Below are 19,817 nucleotides of genomic sequence, written 5' to 3' on the forward strand. Positions count from 1 at the left end.
TTAGAGCATGTTCAGAGCCATGCATTACATTTCACGTTTTCCCTTTTCAGGAGAAAAGATTCAGTAGCTCAACTATACAGTACAGCTGATTTACCGTTCCCTTCTGTTAGCTGGAAACCTAGACGCCCGTCTTTTTTATAGCATCGAAATGAAACAGTTGGCATTGATAAGCAATTTTACATCAGAGTGCACATCTTGCATAACTCGTAATAAACAGACTCCATATGTCAAAGAATTCAGTGCTGCTAAAGACGGCTTTAAATATTCATTCTTTCCGCTGACCAACCACGACTAGGTAGAATCAGCTACCTGCTGACCTGATATCAGCAATATCTCGCGATAAATTTTCGTCTCTGCTTTATGACCATTTGTGTAGCATCTAGCAATCATATTTTGGTTACAGGATTGCTTATATCTGCTTCTCTTGGTATTTTGTCACTATGCATGAATTGACTGCACTCCTACTTTAGTCCCGGAAATAACTGTTAATAAATAAAGAAACAAACTGACAGCCAGAATTGCTGACATGGCAAACTGAGCCAACAGCTGACAAAAGACAGTACCGAAGTAAACGATACTGATGGTAAAAAGAAAAACTGAAAGGAACGTGGTCAGCTGTTTATGTAAATGAACGGCGCAAGTAAGTTTCTGAACTCAAATGCAAAGTTGTTCCTGGAAGAGCAATGAACGCAGAAATAACGCATAACAAGGTTCTGCCCTTTCCTGCGCTCCATGCAAGCAACATGCATGGCAAATTAAATGAGTCTGTAGCACTCTAGTTTTGGAACACTGAAGAAAGCTAGAGACAAAAAGAGATAGCAGCTATCCCCATTTTCTTTGCTCCCATATATGCTTCTAGGGAGGTGAAAAACTGTGGACCCAATGCACAGTGAAACTGCAGCCGATCTTCTACCTGCGTTGTAACCTTGCAATGTTGTTCATTTCATAGATGCATTAAATTAGGGCATAAAAAAGGAGCTAACAGTCACCAACACCAGGGGAAAGCGTAGGTGAATTTTATTATGGGTGTGTGTATGTTTGGCGACGTTGAATGCAAATAAGTGATCACTGACAAATAAATGATTAGAAATTTAAAAAAAAAATGGCCTCAGAATTTTGCATCTGGCGCTCTACCAGCTCAGCTATGCCGAGAGCAGTTCAACGACGACAACGAGGATACTTCTGTACGAACAGCCCACGATCCATTTCATGACTGCGCTCGTTAACTGAAATAAATAGCAGTGTTTAACTGCACTATGTTACAGATCCGTAAAGCTGAAGCTTGTAATAAAAAATGTCAATGGATAATGCTAACAACGGCAGTTATTGTAACTTAGAAAATGGGAAAAAGAGAGCACAGGGCCTTACCTATTTATACTGGCATGGCGAGCTGCCCGTGAGGTCACTGCAGGCGTGTCCTGGGTCACAGCAGCTTTTCCAGCATGCTTCTCCGGCGACTTCTTTTCCTGACAGTGTGAAAAAAAAGTGCAAAAACTTCAGCATACCAGGTAGTGTGACAAAGTGAATCAAATATAAGGTGGTAGAACCAAGACAACAGCCAAACATTATGCATACCTGTCTACAATTGCTGCTGGTAACTAAAAAGACTGGACTGAAGAAAAAAAAAAAAATACTTCAGTCTTTTTTTCCCCCCTTTTCCTGACATCACTGTAGGGTGGTTAAAACAGAGGCATGACATGAACAGTCCTATGAACATTCAGACAATCATAAGCCGTTTAACTTCATTCTAATAATGAAAGTGGTGTCTTTTCAGTTATGTGCAAAGAAAACATCCAATAGTGATGCTTTCATTCTTTCCTTCTCTCCTGTATCCCAAGAGAAGTCATAGTGAAGTGCAAGCTGAATAAAAGCCAAGGGACTGAAGGAAAGAAAGAAAAAAGGAAAACCCCCAAAATGGAGTAAATTCCAATAGGGGAGTAAAGAATGTTCATTAGCGCCAACCTGACAGCAGCCATAGAGCTAAAATTTTGTGCCCAGACCTGGATGAATATTCCTTCAAATGTGAACTAAGGTTGTGAGAAAGGTGTGTTAGTCTTCCTTTGCAGCTGTATGGTTGTACCCATGCTACTAATGAGTAATTACTCCCCATGCAAAAAAAAATGCCAGCAAAATATTTCATTCACATCCATAACAGTATCAGTGAAGCTTCTCTAAAATACCAGCCATGGCTAGTACATGAAATCATTCCCTTCCTTTAGCTGGCACTTCCACAGCATGTTGGTGTTGACTGTGCAGTACAGAAGGGCGTCAAAAACATGTCAAAAAGGAGTATTCTCGTGAATCACTCTGTCGCTGTTAGTAGAGTTTGCATCACCTTGAAGCACTGAAAACACCTGCCGCTACTCTAAGCTATTGTGCGGGAGTCTCAGCATAGGAGTGTGCCTTATCAATGGCAGGCAGTGAAAGTAAGATAAGCCACATAGCTGCAGCATGCAACAGCAATGCTGTACCTCTTTCCTGCTGAAAACCATAAAATCGGCTGACATCGTAAAAGCTATGCTGAGGAGTCAACACACTGACACATCCCACCATTCAAATCAGTATTAACACCATAGATGCAGCTATAAACTGCATTCAACTATATTTAACATTTAAGCTACATACACCATGAATGCCTCAGGAAACATTTTAATGGATAAAGCATGAGTATTCCGAAGAACTGTACATTAACCAAGGCATTTTACAGATTCATATGACAATATTGAGGAAAAGTGCTTGCACTAGAACTGCCATTTATGGCAAGTCATAGTTGGAACATGCATAAGAAAAACTAAATATCCACAGCTAAATAAACAAATATGCTCAATACAATTTGGCAGTAATATCAAATATGTGATGTACTTTCATGTGACATGAAAAGCCATAGCAAATGCATAAACTGACATCTTTACATAGATTATAACCTCTATATTTGTGTTGCTTAAAATATTCCTCCCATTAATGCTTTCCTACATGTGAAAAATGTGGCACAAATTATACAGATTTACATTATATTAACATGAAAAGTAAACAATACCCAACAATAAGCATATGCAAAATCAGCACAACCTTCACAATACAAAATTACACAAGTGACACGTCCTCCAAGGGCAAGTAGCACTAGGCACATGAACATGTTTGTTGCGTTAGTCTCGCATTTTATGTTTACAATTAACATGTAACCACCCTTACTCATTGCTCTATTTATTCTGCAAAGTATAATAAGTATGGCCACGAACAGATATAAATGTGTCCACACAAAATACTGCACCCACCACACTAGTAGCCACAATTTGCCACATACTAACTTCCGCGCAATGGATGTCAGAACACTATTTTCCACATGTTTCGGGAGCTTACTGCAGGTACCAGCATAGGTCACTGACCTGCTGCTGTGCTCCTTCGGAATGGTTCTGGACAATGAGCGGAGTCGGGCCATCTTTGCAACCGTTTGTAGCCGGCTCCATGCTTTCTTGGCTTCAGCTGCTGATTACTGCCCCCTGGGAATCACAATGAAAAAAGAAACTTAGTGAGAGACCAACCATTTTAAACGTTGACGCACAAATCCATAAATAAATGGTTCAAGCACTAGGTTTTGCATGCATATCAAAGCATTGATATTTTTAGATTTCTGTTAAGGGAAATGTGCAAACATGTTAACTTGCTTATTCGTATGTACTACCCTCCCCTCTTCTGTCACTTCATAGGAGAATGGGCTCAAGTTCTGATTTGTCACTCGCAATCACATTCGGCTGCGCAGCTTGCGGTACTGGCACCGTGATCACGCCCAAAGCGTTATGGTAGTCGCGATATTTATTAAAGAAAACTTTTGAAACACTTGCCTAGAGAAGTTGTTACATGTTTTAGCATACAGACACCTCATTAAAGACAAATTAAAACCCAAACAATAGTCGGAAAGAAAAGGGCGGCGCAAGGAGATGTGAACAGCTTTTACGAGGTTGTTACAATTTATAAAGCGGCCGAGCAACAAAAAGCAGGATGATTAAATGGAAAGCGTGCCGTAAACACGGCGCGTATGCACGTGCCTTTTGCACTCGTGTTTACATACCGATTGCTGCTCGAAGCGCGCACGGCGAAGAAAAGCATTTCCACACACGGTCAGAACATCGAGTGACCGCGAAGAATGTTAATGACTGCTAACAGGACGAGCCACCATCGCAGACCCGCTGCGTGCGCTGTACCCTGCCCAAATCCGAGACGCCACGAAACAGCAAGGCGCGCTTCGAATTAACGGTACCCAAGAGATGAATTGTTAGGAAGCCCCCCTTGAGATGACTTCGGGCGGGCAACTCGAAACGCGGGGGGTCTCGCCGATGGGGCAACGTTCGCAACACACGCACACAACTGCACAAAACTTTGGATTCGCATGAGATGCGCGTCAAACACGAGCGCCGAGCTCTACACACGCTATCCACAGTACGGACGTTGCTGCCCTTCGACACGCCTCACCAAAACTCCTCAAAAACCTTTAAACATTGCCGCTAGGCCTAAGCGTTGGGCGCGCTTTGCGAAGCGGCGGCGTTCGACTGGCTCGACATCCGCTCCTTTACTTTTCAGTTTTTTTGTTTTTCCTTCCACTACAGTCTACGCGGCAAAGTACACTCGCGTAAACTTACATGCTCTGTGCACAAGTTGCTCGCGCGCTAGCGCAAGTTGCTCACATCGACAGCCAAGGGTCATTCGAGCGGCGTCTGCTGTGGTTAGCCAGTCCGCGAAATTTTTTTGTCAACGCGTCGGTCCGTACCGGCGCTCCGGCTCTACGGGGTGCTTCAGAGCTCCGACTTCAGAGCACACCGCCGGTCGCTGTCTTCGACGCTACGGAGGCACCGAACACTGCGCGTCACAGGAAACGGGCCACTTACCACACACTTTCGCCGCCCAGATAGCAACGATGTGGCGCTCAGAGACCGACCTGCGACACTGCCGCGCTCCGGATCGCTGCCTGGTTATCCGTCATGTCGGCCATGTTAGAAGAGCGGCGGCTATGTTTGCGAGAGAAGCCGGTTCTCCTCATTCAGCACGCAGGCAGTCGCGTGCGCCACGCCAGGCGTTGAACGGCGTCGACACGCTGGGGAAAGTCATGAGGACACAAATCTCTTTCCAGCGGGCCCGTTATACGGGCTTTCATCAGGATTTGCGGTCACCGCCAAATATCACACGCTCATGCACGAACACCAAACAAATGGGAGATGGCTTCGCAGTCATTGATTGGCTGGAGCAGTCGGAATCATCTTTTGTGACTAGCGACATCTACACTGCACTGTAGCAGCACAGCGTGGTAGGCAACAGAGGCGGGAGCTAAAATGTAATGGTGTGTGCGCTATGAACGAAGAGCGTGAGCCCTCTAATTCATTTGCGGTGGATTATTTGTGATGCTGAAATAAATTCGAAAAGCAGAAACTTGCGCGGACAATTCGTTTCGCGTAGCAAGATGCATGGCCTTGAGAACTTGAAGTATGAGTGCTACAAATATGATCTTTAAGCGCAAATAGTGAAAAGAGCCGCGGCAACTTAAAACCATATTCGATATTTTCTTCTTCCGTCGCTTTTTTTTTTTTTTTTTTAAACATCACCGTGTAACCTCTCAAATCGGAAGTTCTCGCTGAGGATCCGACTGGCCTCGTTTAAAACTGAACGCGCGCTTTCCACTGCCATAGCAACGTTGTGTACACAACTATTTTCCCTTGAAGGCATATGTGCTCTGCCGAGGTAAATGAACGATGGAGAATTACAAGGCGCTCGGGTGGATCGGCGAAGGTGCACACGGCGTGGTTCTGAAAGCGCGGTGTTCTTTGACTGGAAGGGTTGTGGCTGTGAAGAAAATTCCGCACAGAGCTGCTAACAACAGCCTGCCTTGCGCAACGCTCAGGTAACGTGTTCCGTAATTATCTGCAATTCTCATATATCTCAATTTTACCTGCTGAATTATTTCCTTTTTTTTTTTCCTGTTCGCATCTAGGGAAATTAAGGCCATACAACATTTGGAGCACGAAAACGTACGTATATATGTCGCTCCAGCTTTTTCAGTAATCACAAAGTTCTCCAGTTCGAAACATATAAAAAAAAAAATGTCCTCGCAATGATCATTTTCCTAGGCATCCATTATGATAAGCCGTATACTGAACTGATGAACGTACTGTACGTCCTCACGTCGAGCCGGAGAAAGTGCATTGCGCAATTGCGGGTCTTGCCGGCTACGTCTATATATGATTTGTTTTCTTTGCTTACCGGAAACATGGAGGTGGTGTCGTTGCTCGAGGTGATCGCCAGTAGCAGTGGCGTCCTGCTGATCTTCGAGTTGCTCTGCTGCAACCTATCCACGCTTATCCACAACCCTGAACGTCCACTGACCGAGTCGCATGTCAAGTGTTGTATGCGGATGCTGCTCTGTGGCCTGGACCACTGCCACACTATGGGAATTCTACATAGGGTATGGTCGACTTGATAATACAGTATAGCTTTTTATTGTTTTCGCTATAAGTGGTACGCCGCTATAGGAGGTATTTACGTGACGTCATCCGCAAGAGGCGCTAGCGACCGGCGCCGCCATGTGTGTGGTCGTGTGGGGGCGGATGCTGAAATCAGCCGCAGTATTCAACTCGTGATTCGTGTGGGTGCCAAAATTGCTGCTTGCGCCAGTGAAAACCGCGCGAGTGAGGGGATATACCTGTGGGCTGCGTGGAACAAGCAAAACGACGGTTGCGATAAAAGGTTATAACAATAATAATCGGTTCACAGGAAGGGAAAGGCGCAGTGTCTGTCGCACTTGTTTCTATAGACACCTGAGCCGTGCCGTAAGGGAAGGGAGGAAGGAGGGAGTTAAAGTGCAAAGAGAGAAAGGGGAGTAAGAGGGCTACGGAGCAATTCCGAGCACCTGGGTCCGTATTTCGAGTTTGCGTCATGACCTCGAGCCATCTGATTGGTCGAAACACCGGAAGCGGGTGTTGCTACTGCGAAACCGGAAAAGGTGACAACATCATGTTTCGGCGTTTCCACCAATCAGGTGACTCGAGGTCGGGGAGATAGCGACACTTTCGATAACGACGCAAACTCGGAACACGGGCCCTGGGGTTCTTTAACGTGCACTGACATCGCACAGCACAAGGACGCCTCTCCGTTTCGCCTCGATCGGAGCGCAGCTGCCGGCAGTTTTGATCGAATCCGGGTACTCCGGCACAGTAGTCCGCCATCTTAACCACTACATCACTACGGCGGGGCATGAAAGCTTCGACTTTGTGAAAATATCGACTCGTACGACTGCGATAACTTCGTGGTGGTGTGCAGCGTACAACAAACCACTGCCTCGCGTTGAATTCACCGACATCGAGACCTGCGATCTTAAGTTTTGCGGCAGATGAATAAATTAAAGCGTAAATCCATGAAAGCGTTTTAATTTTTTTTTTTTTTTTTTTGGCAAGCGGGCGAAGCAAGATCCGTCGCGTACGTGAGGGTGTCGATGGCTGGGGCGACGTTTTTAGAAGTGAGTAATTGCGAAGTGTCTGATCGCTTAGCTAGCGCAAACTGTCACCTCTATCGACTCGCAAATGATGAGTTGTTGTTGTTGTGGCTGTAGGAAAAAGGAAAAGAAAATGCACGGGCCGGCTACTGGCTCTGTAGCTGAGCCACCTCCGCTGCCTTACTGATTTATTTATAGGAAGGGAAAGGCGCGGTAACTGTCTCACTTGTTTTCTGTGGACACCGCAACCACGCCGTAAGGGAAGGGAGGAAGGGGGAGTGAAAGTGGAAAGAGAGAAAGAGGAGCCGTAGTGGAGGGCTACGGAGTAATTTCGACCACCTGGGGATCTTTAACGTGCGCTGACATCGCACAGCACACGGACGCCACTTCGTTTCGCCTCCATCGAAACGCAGCCGCCGAGGTCGGGTTCGAACCCGGGAACTCCGGCACAGTAGTCGGGCGTCTTACCACTGCGCCACCCCGGCGGGGTAATCGCATTGTTGCGAACCTTGTTTCTAGGTTATGTGCATTTCAACCAGAGCTACGCTGCCGACACTAAATTTGCAAAGCGTTCTTGCTGGAAATACCGTTTTTGCTACGAGCGCGTGGCAGTATTTGCTCTACCTACTGTTATAGAGGCTAGACTAGCCTCTATACTTCTGTCACCTAAATTAGGCAACGGAGATGCTTCGTTTTACTAAGCTAGAACAGCGTCTGTGAAAGCTTCGATCGGCAGTTTACCGACTATAGGGTGGCTAGAAACCCTGCCGACTATACCGTCACTAGAAACCCGTTTCGCGGTCACGCTAACTTTGGAATTGGGGCTATTAATAATGCGCTGTCTCTTCAAGATGTGTATCTCCCCGACCTCGAGTCATCTGATTGGTCGAAACGCCGGAACCGGGTGTTGCCACTACGGAACCAGAAGAGGTGGCAACGTTATGTTCTGGCGTTTCCACCAATTAGATGACTCGAGGTCGGGGAGATAGCGACACTTTCGAAAACGACGCAAACCCGGAATATACGGGCCCAGTGTTAATTGTTATGTCCCGGAGCAGGAAAATACCGCTGCAGCCACCATGCTTACAAAGGGCTCTGCGACAAAAGTGGATGTAGAAGTATTTAAAAGCTTGATAGAGCTTTACGGATCACTTCCAATATACGGTGGGCACCTGATACGCGAGCCGACACGCGCCTAGGCTACCGACGACCATCGACATGGCGGACAAGACGTGACGGTAGTATGGCCTCAGTGAATACCTCCTATAGTTATTAATGTGCATGGATTATATAGCGGTATCTCGTGATGGTTTATCAAGCTAAAGAAAGCTTGCTTACAAAGGAAAACAAATATTCAATCTTTGTATCAAGTTGAGAGTCCCACGTTAATACGAACTTTCTGGCACTATTTTCCTACAGTCTCCTCTTTATAAAACGATGCCTTTAATTCAGCAGAAAAGGACAGGCGGCGATGTAGTTGCCATTGTGAGCGAAAAATCATGAGCGTATTCGTGCCTCTGGCAAGGGACATAGGCAAGCGATGATTGGTCGGCAGATTGTGTGACGTAACGACTAATGAGTCACGTGATATTGTTAAGGGAAACTTACACAGCGGTAAACGCCAGATAACTCTCAGAAGACCGAGTTGGCAATCGACCCCGGGATCCTTGGATTCAGGATTAACCACGCCGCCCCTCGAAACGATTAGTGATCAAGTAAGCAACAAATAAAGTGCATGTCAGTGAGGGGTGAGTGAATATATATATGTGTGTGTGTGTGTGTGTGTGTGTGTGTGTGTGTGTGCGTTTGTTCGTGGGGTTTACCGTCCCAAAGCGACTCCGGCTATGAGAGACGCCGTAGTAGAGGACTCCGGAAATTTCGACCACCTGGGGTTCTTTAACGTGCACTGACATCGCACAGCACACGGGCGCCTTGCTTTTCGCCTCCATTGAAAAGCGGCCGCCGAGGCCGGGATTCGATCCCGCGTCCTTGGGAACAGTAGTCGAGCGCCGTAACCACTGCGCCACCCCGGCGGGGTTTTGTGTGTGTGTGTGTGTGTGTGTGTGTGTGTGTGTGTGTGTGTGTGTGTGTGTGTGTGTGTGTGTGTGTGTGTGTGTGTGTGTGTGTGTGTGTGTGTGTGTGTGTGTGTGTGTGTGTGTGTGTGTGTGTGTGTGTGTGTGTGTGTGTGTGTGTGTGTGTGTGTGTGTGTGCGCGTGCGTGCGTGCGTGCGTGCGTGCGTGCGTGCGTGCGTGCGTTTTAGGAGGAGCAGCAGTAAAGAAAACTTTTAACGGCGGAGATTGCCTCCCCCTCCCTTTCTTCTCATTTTTAAAGGGCGGTGTACGCTGCCGTGATCCTGTTTTATCAACGAATAACTGATCCAGAATAAAAGAGTAAAAGCTGTAATCACCCAGCGAAAACATTATTCGCCGGTCCGCCGGAGAGTGCAAATCGGAGTAGCTTCCTGTTAAGAAGCCCCTCTTCTTTCTTTCTTTCTTTCTTTCTTTCTTTCTTTCTTTCTTTCTTTCTTTCTTTCTTTCTTTCTTTCTTTCTTTCTTTCTTTCTTTCTTTCTTTCTTTCTTTCTTTCCTTCTTTCTTTCTTTCTTTCTTTCTTTCTTTCTTTCTTTCTTTCTTTCTTTCTTTCTATCATTTCTTCAAAGCAATACATAATATCACTGCCTGGATCCTTAGCCAAAGGCTAGTTAGAGATCCATGCAAAGAAAGCAGTGAAATTATTGAGGACAGATGTTTTCTATACTGCATGTCCAAATAATACAGATATAAATGGTGGAAAAATGCAAAGCGTGCAAGCAAGTCCGCGGGAATCGCTATTCTCGGGAAAGCGGGAAGAGTGAACAGCGCTGACGGGCACGGTTCGGGGCGTGAAAGCACGTTCAACGCTCGATCACAAAATCGCTAATTTTGTCAGTATTTACTTTGCCCAGCAACAATAAGAGCAGGAGCCCTGAGGTTTGTTTTGTATGCCTTTGGCAAGACCCCGCCGGGGTGGCGCAGTGGTTACGGCGCTCGACTACTGTTCTCAAGGACGCGGGATCGAATCCCGGCCTCGGCGGCCGCTTTTCGATGGAGGCGAAAAGCAAGGCGCCCTTGTGCTGTGCGATGTCAGTGCACGTTAAAGAAGTCTCTCATAACCTGACTTGCTTTGGGACGTTAAAACCCACAAACCAAACCAAAAAGCCTTTGGCAAGTTTGCGAAAAAAAAAAAAAGATTTAAAGGATCATACATACATATTTTTCTTTCAAGCAGTGGCAGACAATCTAATAAGTTTGACTGACCTAAGCTTCTTTGTAGGACCTGAAGCCAACCAACGTGCTGGTAAACAGCGAAGGCATCTTGAAACTGGCCGACTTCGGTCTCGCCTGTCTTGACACACGAGACCGGGAGCACAGTTCTTGCGTTGCCACCAGGTGAGCGGGAAATTTCAGAATCTCAGTGATGACAGCGATAATATTGTAACGGTATAGCGATAGTATTGTAACGATAATATTGTAATATTGTTTTCTAAAACATGATTTACCTGATAGCTTGAATTCTCCCTTTAGTATAACATACGTATAGTTCCAAGAAGTTTGGTATATACGTATTGTATGTGAGATTTAACATCCTGATGCTGCTTCTGGGGGCGCGAAAGTTGTTTGTGCGTGGAAGCGGGGGGGGGGGGGGGGATAATGCACTCTCCGAGTGGTGGGCTTGGGATTCATTTCAACCACTCGGATTTTTTTTTCTGCGTGCACAGACATCTAGCTGCGAACGGACTTCACGTTCCGATATCAAAATACGGCCTCTGTGACGCTGGTGCGGGCTTACAGCCGACTGCTAAAACAGCAGACACTGAGCCTCGCATCGTGACGAGGATGCAATGACCTGATAGTTGGTTCTTTTTCAATTGGAACAGGTGAAATATTAAGGGAAAACTAACTGCATCAGGGCAAGCTAAAGGTCAGAGTAAGATGTGCAATCTAATCAGTGACTCAGTGAAGGTTTATTGCTAAGAGGGTGATATATCATTCGCTGCTCACATTTACCGCAATGATCCATCCTTTCCTGTGCACGTTAGTATAACAATGTCCGAAGTAGATTGGCGCAAAATCGTGACGTCAGTGGTGAGTCGGCCAATCAGAATCTCAGAATCTGCTCAGCTGACACTGTACAAAATAGGCGAGATGGGCGTCAGACAGAATGAATTCAAAAGTGCTTTGAGGGCAACAGTACCTACGGTATTGGTAGGAAAAATGGAAAGAGAGAAATCCCATTTTCCCTTTAAGAGGGAAGTAGGGAGAGGTAAAGGGATAGTGGAAAAACGAAGAGAGGGGATGCGACGGTGGAGGGGAAACCTTGTAACAAAACGCGCCCAGTGCGTAATTTGCACGAGGAATCTTTATTTTTTTGTAGCGATATTCATTGCCTCAGGGCATAAGTAGGGTATGAGATGAAGAATCAAGAAATGATTAAATGAATGGAAAAGACTGGCTGATTTTATGAGGTCCTGGAGTGAGTGATGACGTGGTCCATGCGTCCAAGCGACGAGTCAGGATTGCTTGCTGAAAGGCCAGCTATCGTCAAGTGCCAGATCCGTGTCGGTTTCGAAATAAAAAAAATCTTTATCTTTGCTTAACAATACACGCCACAAATCCGGGAACGTGATTGCAGTATAGTACGCACGGAAAACTGAAGTCTCAGTGCGGAGCAACTTTACTAGAACAAACGCAGCACTACAAAAGCTAAGAGCGATCTGGGCCAATAAAGAAAGCACGCATTGCATGATTGTTTTCCTACGTGCCTAACGCGGACGACGGCACAAAAAATTACGAGCACTGCATACCACCCTCATTTTTTTTTATTTTAGTTTTTTTTTTTTTTTTTTCAACGACTGGAACGGCCTTCCCCGAGAACTTGCTGCTATCACATGTCCATCTTTATTTCTTGATCAAATCACACGTGTACTTGCGCAGTGAAAATCTTGCATTTTTATAACTTACTTACTCATATATGTTATCAATTCTGTTTTTCATTTCTGTGCGCCCCACCCCTTATGTAATGCCCTCTATAATGAGGGTCTTTAAGGTATTAAAGTGAAGTGAAGTGAGGCTCTATGAATGCTGCAAACAGCAAACAGAGATCATTATGATAGCCTGGTACAACGAAATAATGGACAACTTGCGGAACTCTCTAGGCCAGCTTCTCTGCGAGGCTTGTTTTCAAACAGAAAGGTCTCGTTCCCAGACTGGGAGGGGGGCCGGAAGAGTGCAATGTCTGAATACCACCTCTCTATATGTGAAATTGACAATGAATGGTGTGGGGATTGTCCAGCGCCTAATCCTCGAGCGTGACTGATTTCGACCCATTCGTCGTGCTCCCCTTCCTGCGACACGTTCGCGATTGGACCTTTCCCTGTTTGCAAACAATGTGACGCCGGGGAAGCACGTGAGGAAGGGCTCTCGCAAGGCTGGTCTCGAGGGCGCGCTCTCCCTCGAGACCGGCCGTGGCTGAGCAAATGCGTCCTTCCCAGCCAGGTGTCCTTGTTGTAAGGAGCACCGGGAAGCTGACCGTTGCTGCGGAGTTATCTTTAGTACACGCACCCGAGCCCCAAGAAGTGTGCACAGTTGTGAGCGAAGACAACAGCATACGTGCGAGATTCATGCTCAGCTGGGTGAGTTTCCTCTCAAGAACAGACATTTACAGTTTGTGTTATGTTCGGCCAGAAAAAGAAAAATATGTTATTGCTAGTTTATCTTCGGTGAGTGCGCGGGAAAAATTATTTCCGCCTAGTCATTTAATGATTTAATCCAGTCACTTAAAGTGTGTTATACGACGGAGTGTGAATGTTCTTTTCTGCTAGCAACACCACGCGAATGGGTTCTGAAGCAGAGCTATAATAAGCTTTTTTTTTTTTTTTTTGGTAAAGCGCCTCTCACAAACTTTCGATCGCTTTATAACGTGTACCATCTATAGGGTAAGCGCAGTGCGGAACAGCGAGTGTGGTGCATATACCGCGGTATATACAGCAAGCGGTATATGGAAAGTAATAAAGAGCGTTTTGTACCACGTAATATTCATGGAGGACATACAAATATTCAAAAGTGCACTTAAATGATGGTAGTCAAACACTTCTCGATTGCGACATGATGACCTTCGAACGCGCTTATATTACGATTTCGTCTTGTAATTTCGCTGTACTTGAGCGATCATGCATCTGGCACGCCCTTGTGCCTCGTGACAGCAGCTACCTCCTTGAGCACAGTATGGTCAAATTGAATAAATTCAATGCCAAGCAAGGATCTCTAAAAGCGCTGCCATTGATCGCATGCCATCCGGGCCACTGAGATCGCGATCGGTCGACATTTAAGCACGATTTATTCGCAAAGGAAATAAAATAAATTAGTACGTGTTCGTTCTCCCAGAAATATGTATACCAGAAAGAAATGTGATTACGTCAAGTGCAGTATACCGAGGCCTGCCAAGGCATGATGTATGTCGCTTCGTTTTTTGCGCAACTCGAAAACACATTTTGCGCCTCTTCTGGAGCGGAATAAACACACGCCGTTGGTTATCTTCGATCAATTGTCGATTCCACCGCGCGATAGCTTGACGGCGTTCAGAAAAACGCAGCGCATTGCTACCAGGCGAGACGGAATCCTCCGCACCACGCCACCAGCAGATATGTTTTGCCCACAGGACAATCCACGTAGCGGCCGCACCCTTTGTCCCTTCTGCGATACGTCATTCGTGACGTAGGTCAGGGCCTGCTTCTTTTCATTTTAGCAATCACTGCGAGTGTCACCTGGTAACGACATTTTTCGATTGGAAAGCAAGGCTTGCAGAGGCGCTAACTTACATAGTTCCGCAAGTTGGCTATTGTGAAAACGAAGACGACATGTCGACATGATAGGACTTGAAATGCTCAAGCTTTATATTGCTCAGAATAACAACAACGAATAAAAGAGAAACCCGTAAGCAGCAACTATACGCTATGCATTCCGCACGAGCCTCACTGTGAACAGAGCGTTCCTGCAGTGAGCCCGGAAAGTCGAAAATCACGTATATACGCTGTCAATCTTCCTCGCATTTGACTGCTCTATGCTAAGCTTCGCGTCGAGCCGTATCTCCGTAATATCAATCAGCGCGTTCAGGAGTTTCGATTTATCAAGGTTTCTTAAGTTGGCACAGTCAAGCGTCGCCATTATGCTGTGCAAAATACATCCTATAGCGGATGATTGGCATCATCACTAGTTTCCTTAAAATGATTCCTGCAACTAAAGAGTACGTTGGAACGGGTAAGCTGGAGTGACTTGATATTATGAAATCAAATGAAATTTACGTAATGCACATTGTGGGGGCTCGCCCGCTGTGTCGAGTGCTCCAGCGTGCTAAGTCAATCGCGGGCGGGCCTCAAACAAACTCATGCTGTGTGGAATGTACAATATTGTATTATACTCCTTTACCTTTAAACCTAAACTGTCCTTTCTCCCTTTCGCTCACCTCTTTGATTTCACTTACCTGTCTCCTTGCTATCCCTTTATTTCCGCCGCCCAGTTCAGGTGCTTCAGCTCATTTCGATAGCGGATACCGGGGCAGGCAAACGTTTTTTTCCTTCCTTTATTATTTTTATTTTATTATAATAAAGAACCACTTACTACTACTACTACTACTACTACTACTGAACAGGCCCAATGAGCAGAATTGAGACGCTGCAAGGTTTAACATGGCTAAACTTACGTGCGAAGGCGCTCTTTTGGAGTATAGTTAACATTGGTAAATGGCAGATGCAGATGACGTTGCCGCTGCCTTTTCGCCCGCTGTTCACGCCTGCAAAGCTGCCACGAATGACCAGACGCGGCTCATCACGTGTTTACACGGTTAAACCACGTTATATACGTCACTGCTGACGTCACACCCACGCGTTTTATGTAATCGAACACAAAGATAAGTTCAAGAGAGGTGACGCCAGAGGCCATCGATCAATCAGTGGTCGGCCATGCTACCTGCCAACTACCAACTGCTACAAAGCAGAGGTTCTCAAAAAAAATTTTTTTCCTCAAGGAACTCCAAGCCAGGGGAGCTGATACCTTCTTCACGATCAGGCGATGTTGCTGTAACTTGTTCATGTAGGTCCAACCTAGTTTTTTTTCCTGTTATTTGGTGCAGTTTTATAAGCAGTTGTTTTCTTTCTTTTAGCATAATCAGCTTTAATTAAAAGTCCATATCTCACTCGCTCAGCCTCTAAATGTCCAACACACACACACACACACACACACACACACACACACACACACACACACACACACACACACACACACACACACACACGCACACGCACACGCACACGCACACGCACACACGCACGCACACACGCACGCACGCACGCACGCACGCACGCACACACACACACACACACACACACACACACACACACACACACACACACACACACACACACACACACACACACACACACACACACACACACACTAAAGTATCAAGGGTTCAGTGGGAGCTCGAGGGAATCCACAGAAGGTCACGGAGCCCAGTTTAAAAAACCCTGTGCTAGAGGCTAGAGCCTCTAAAAGGTCAAAGGTCGAGGCTTCAGACGCACTTTCTGTTGTTCTGACTTACCGCGTGAAGTAGAGCTTTCGAATAAAAGCACACACGAACGCCCTCTCAGAACTGGTTGTTGCGAAGGCAACAACAAAGGCACCTTTATTGAAGAAAGCACTGTAAGTATATGAAAAAAGGACATGAAAAAAATCTAGGGCGCTGCAGATAATTAAAAGGTTTGAATAGAAAACTCAAAATTGATTTCAGGACAGATTACTGAACCGCTGTTACGTAGACACACGCAAGCCCTATTTAATTCAATGTGATGGAAGGATTTGTGGTGAGTTGACGCTGCGTGATGGCAGTAAAGAAAACGGTTGTGGGACAGCGTTATGACGAGGCGCTATAATGCGAATTTTTAAAAATGGTTTGTGCCGTATCGGCTTATTTTTTCGGACTTGCACAAACCATGAACGCTCAATAGATTTTACACGATGTCACGATGGACTTCATATACGCCTTATGAAACCGTCGCAATGGCTCTGACGACTTTACCGCTCTCTGGGCGTTCAGGCTCCCACCAAAATGCCATCGACATCCAGTCAGCGCATTACGCATTGCCGCGGTGGGTAAGTATATAGCCACGGCATTCGGTTGCTGAGCACGAAGTCGCGGGTTCGAATCCTGTATAAGTGGCGCGTTTTATGGAGTCGAAATGCACGAGTCCCAGGGTGATGGAATATAAACTGACCTTTCATCTCGGAACACTTTTCCCCTATTTCTCTTCACCCCCCCCCCCCCCTTCTCCTATAACCTTTCGCATACGACGCCTACTCTGCATTGGAAATGATCAAAATTGGTGTAGAATATTTTCTCTGTTGGTGCAAAATGCGTGGCAAGAACCACTACAGTGCCTCAGTACAAGAATTATACTCCAAAGTGGCACCAGACAGTCAACCATAACGATTCGTTGCGACGACCAAATGGTACAGTACTTTTCCGTCTATTTTTGGCTTTGAGTATGGTGAACTTGTGCACGAAAGACAGATCTGCTGGGTCAAGGGTTTCTGTGATTCTATATGCGGTTTGAGAAAGAAAATGCCTCTGCAGTTCCTTGTTTCCCCACCACGTTTCCCATTTTCCTTATTTCCCACCACCGCCATTTCGCGTCTCTCGGTAAGCCCACATCCCCTTTTAATTTCAGCTGTTGTACAGGACGTGTGCATTATGGGATGTGAGGAGGTGCCCGAACACTGTCCGCTTGATCCGTCTTCTCTCGGCGCGCAGGTGGTACCGGGCACCGGAGCTGCTGTACGGAGCACAACGCTACGGGCCCGGCATTGATCTCTGGCAAGGAGGACATCTCTCTTTCTCTCTCTCTCTCTCTCTTTCTCTGCGTATATTTGCTTCAATTTCATTTCTTCTTTTTTAATTTCAACGAGAATCGTGGAAGGGCTGAGGAGACGCGCGCTCTAAAATCAATATTCAGTTTCCGGCGCTGAGAGCGTCGCCTGGCGTTGGACTTAAAAGGAGAAGAAACAAAAGCATATAAAAAATAAAAAATAAAAAAGCAGACGAAACAAATTGAGAAACTGCAGTCGCGCTGCGCTGCGCTGCGTTTTAGATAGAAATGGATGTCTTGCTGCTGCGGCTGGTAAATAATGAAGTGGTCCCCGCAATGGTTCGATATCGATGAAAAAGCAAGCGAAGGCATTCTATATGAACGCCATGAAAAGCGTTGAGAAAATACAGGCTTAGCGTAGCGTAGCCAGTCGCCAAGAGCGCATGCGCGGTTGCTGTTGGCATGCAGCTACATGGCTGTAGCGGTATAGAGCAACGCCACTCTAAATATCTCTGGTGGTGTGGCGGGAAAATATACTTAGCAACTACAACTGGTTGCGCGTGCATGGTTTTTGCATTTTCAGTGTCGAAGGTATCTCAATAAATAATTAATCAACCGGTGAAATATTACTCAAAGACGAAAATAACTGGAATGAAAATGAGAACAGTTACTAGCGGCTGCAAGGAGCTAGAGTTTTTCCTCAGTTTTAAAATTTACATATATAGCGTTCGCTTTTACAGATACATGCGTCTGATCTAAGTAAACTCGTAAAAGCAATGTGTTAGGAACACGACGCTCATCCTTATAAAGGCCACATTGGGCTTCTGCATTTGAGAAATCAGGTTATGGGTATAGTAATGAAAAATTAACGCGGTCTAGCTTACTAAAAAAAAAAAAAAAAAAGAAAAGCGAAGTCTAAACAACGGTTGCTTGCAAGCTGCTGAGGCCTTTTACTCCAATATTGGTTTGTCTGTACAGCGAAATTATTTGTGTGTGTGTGTGTGTGTGTGTGTGTGTGTGTGTGTGTGTGTGTGTGTGTGTGTGTGTGTGTGTGTGTGTGTGTGTGTGTGTGTGTGTGTGTGTGTGTGTGTGTGTGTGTGTGTGTGTGTGTGTGTGTGTGTGTGTGTGTGTGTGTGTGTGTGTGTGTGTGTGTGTGTGTGTGTGTGTGTGTGTGTGTGTGTGTGTGTGTGTGTGTGTGTGTGTGTGTCGTTTGATGGCTGCAGTTTGCACGAAAACTGTTCTAATCATACTAAACTACGCTAACCGCGAGGTTGAAATATCCGGTTTATCTTGCTCTCGCTGCATGTTGTGTGTCAGCGCCGAAAGAAGAGAGTAAAAATAACCACTACTTAAACGCTCTGAAAATGAACGCTTTCAGACACCGACTTCTGCACTAAATGGTTCAATTGGCAATTCTGCCATGTATTTCTGATTAAAGTCCTACTCAGAGAGACCATTCACTATTAGGCTCATTCAAATCGTTTCAGTGTAGAAGGTATCTCAACAAATAACTAATCAACCTGTGAAATATTACTCAAAGGCGAACTGGCACGAAAACGAGAACAGTTACTAGCGACTGCAAGGAGCTAGCGTTTTTCCACCGATTTGAAATCTTCATGACTCTAAATGGCTCGATTTTGTTGTTGTTTTTTTTCTTTATGACGGAAAGCTGTCTTCAGCTACAGAGCATTTCACATATGACGTAAATGTTCCTCCGACAGGCTTAGGACAAAAGTCCAGTACGACAAAAAAATTTCTTACCTAAAACTTACAGCTCGACATCCGAGTCGGTTGAAAGAATGGATGAGTATGAGAACGAGTTCAGCAGCCTAAACGGCGCCTACGATCAACGAGGTTAAGCTGAGCGGCAAGAATCAACTACGCTCAGGGGATAGGTGGTTCGTTGCAGTGCGATTCGACCAGCGACATTTCAGAGGGGACCCCGAGAGAGTCTCGGGATTGGGCCAATTTTAAGATATCTACATCACCTCTACGGTTCGGCGATGAAAGGAAAGAGCGGTGACCTTGGGGACGTACTCCCCCATATCCCTTCCGGATGCGATGTTGTGATGTGCAGAGAGGGAGAAAGGGAACTTGACTGTTGGCTAGTGAAAAGTTCGGTTGACTATACTTAAAAATAGCTGGCGTAGGGGAGTGGCTTGAGCGAGCCGTCACGACCGATTTAGTTTTGTCTGAGCTGCCATCTATATCTGTATGCATGCTGAGAATCCGGACCAATAGGGCCTTCTCCAGGCTTCTGCTTGTAAACTGTCCTTGGCTCACACGGTGAATATGACGCTGCATTTGCTGTCTGCACTCTTCGTAGCGTCTGTACTTGAGTGACTTCCCGTTGCCACGGGACAGCCATAACGCCGCCCAAGATGGTGAGCAGACCGTCCTTCTTTCGGGAAGCCGCAACTCGGGAATAAATGCTTTTGTTTAAA

General features: G+C 45.9%; 2 protein-coding genes across 2 annotated transcripts in view; one reads left to right on the forward strand and one right to left on the reverse strand.

The window, feature by feature from the left end:
* LOC146176270 (poly [ADP-ribose] polymerase tankyrase-like) overlaps nucleotides 1–5,225 on the reverse strand; it is a 76,617-nt gene extending 71,392 nt beyond the window's left edge. Inside the window, 3 exon segments of the mRNA XM_084582588.1 lie at nucleotides 1,369–1,466; nucleotides 3,387–3,500; nucleotides 4,884–5,225. Of these exon segments, the coding sequence (XP_084438714.1) occupies nucleotides 1,369–1,466; nucleotides 3,387–3,467 (179 nt within the window). The 5' untranslated portion in view covers nucleotides 3,468–3,500; nucleotides 4,884–5,225.
* A 400-nt stretch (nucleotides 5,226–5,625) lies between these two features.
* Nucleotides 5,626–19,817, forward strand: part of LOC146176271 (cyclin-dependent kinase 20-like) — a 36,411-nt gene continuing 22,219 nt past the window's right edge. Inside the window, exons 1-5 of the mRNA XM_084581281.1 lie at nucleotides 5,626–5,890; nucleotides 5,981–6,017; nucleotides 6,263–6,451; nucleotides 10,788–10,903; nucleotides 17,319–17,381. Of these exons, the coding sequence (XP_084437407.1) occupies nucleotides 5,742–5,890; nucleotides 5,981–6,017; nucleotides 6,263–6,451; nucleotides 10,788–10,903; nucleotides 17,319–17,381 (554 nt within the window). The 5' untranslated portion in view covers nucleotides 5,626–5,741. The remainder of the gene's footprint in view (nucleotides 5,891–5,980; nucleotides 6,018–6,262; nucleotides 6,452–10,787; nucleotides 10,904–17,318; nucleotides 17,382–19,817) is intronic.

This window comes from Amblyomma maculatum, chromosome 10 (assembly GCF_055883805.1).
Source record: "Amblyomma maculatum isolate TAMU_Amacu chromosome 10, ASM5588380v1, whole genome shotgun sequence".
Lineage (NCBI taxonomy): Eukaryota > Metazoa > Arthropoda > Arachnida > Ixodida > Ixodidae > Amblyomma > Amblyomma maculatum.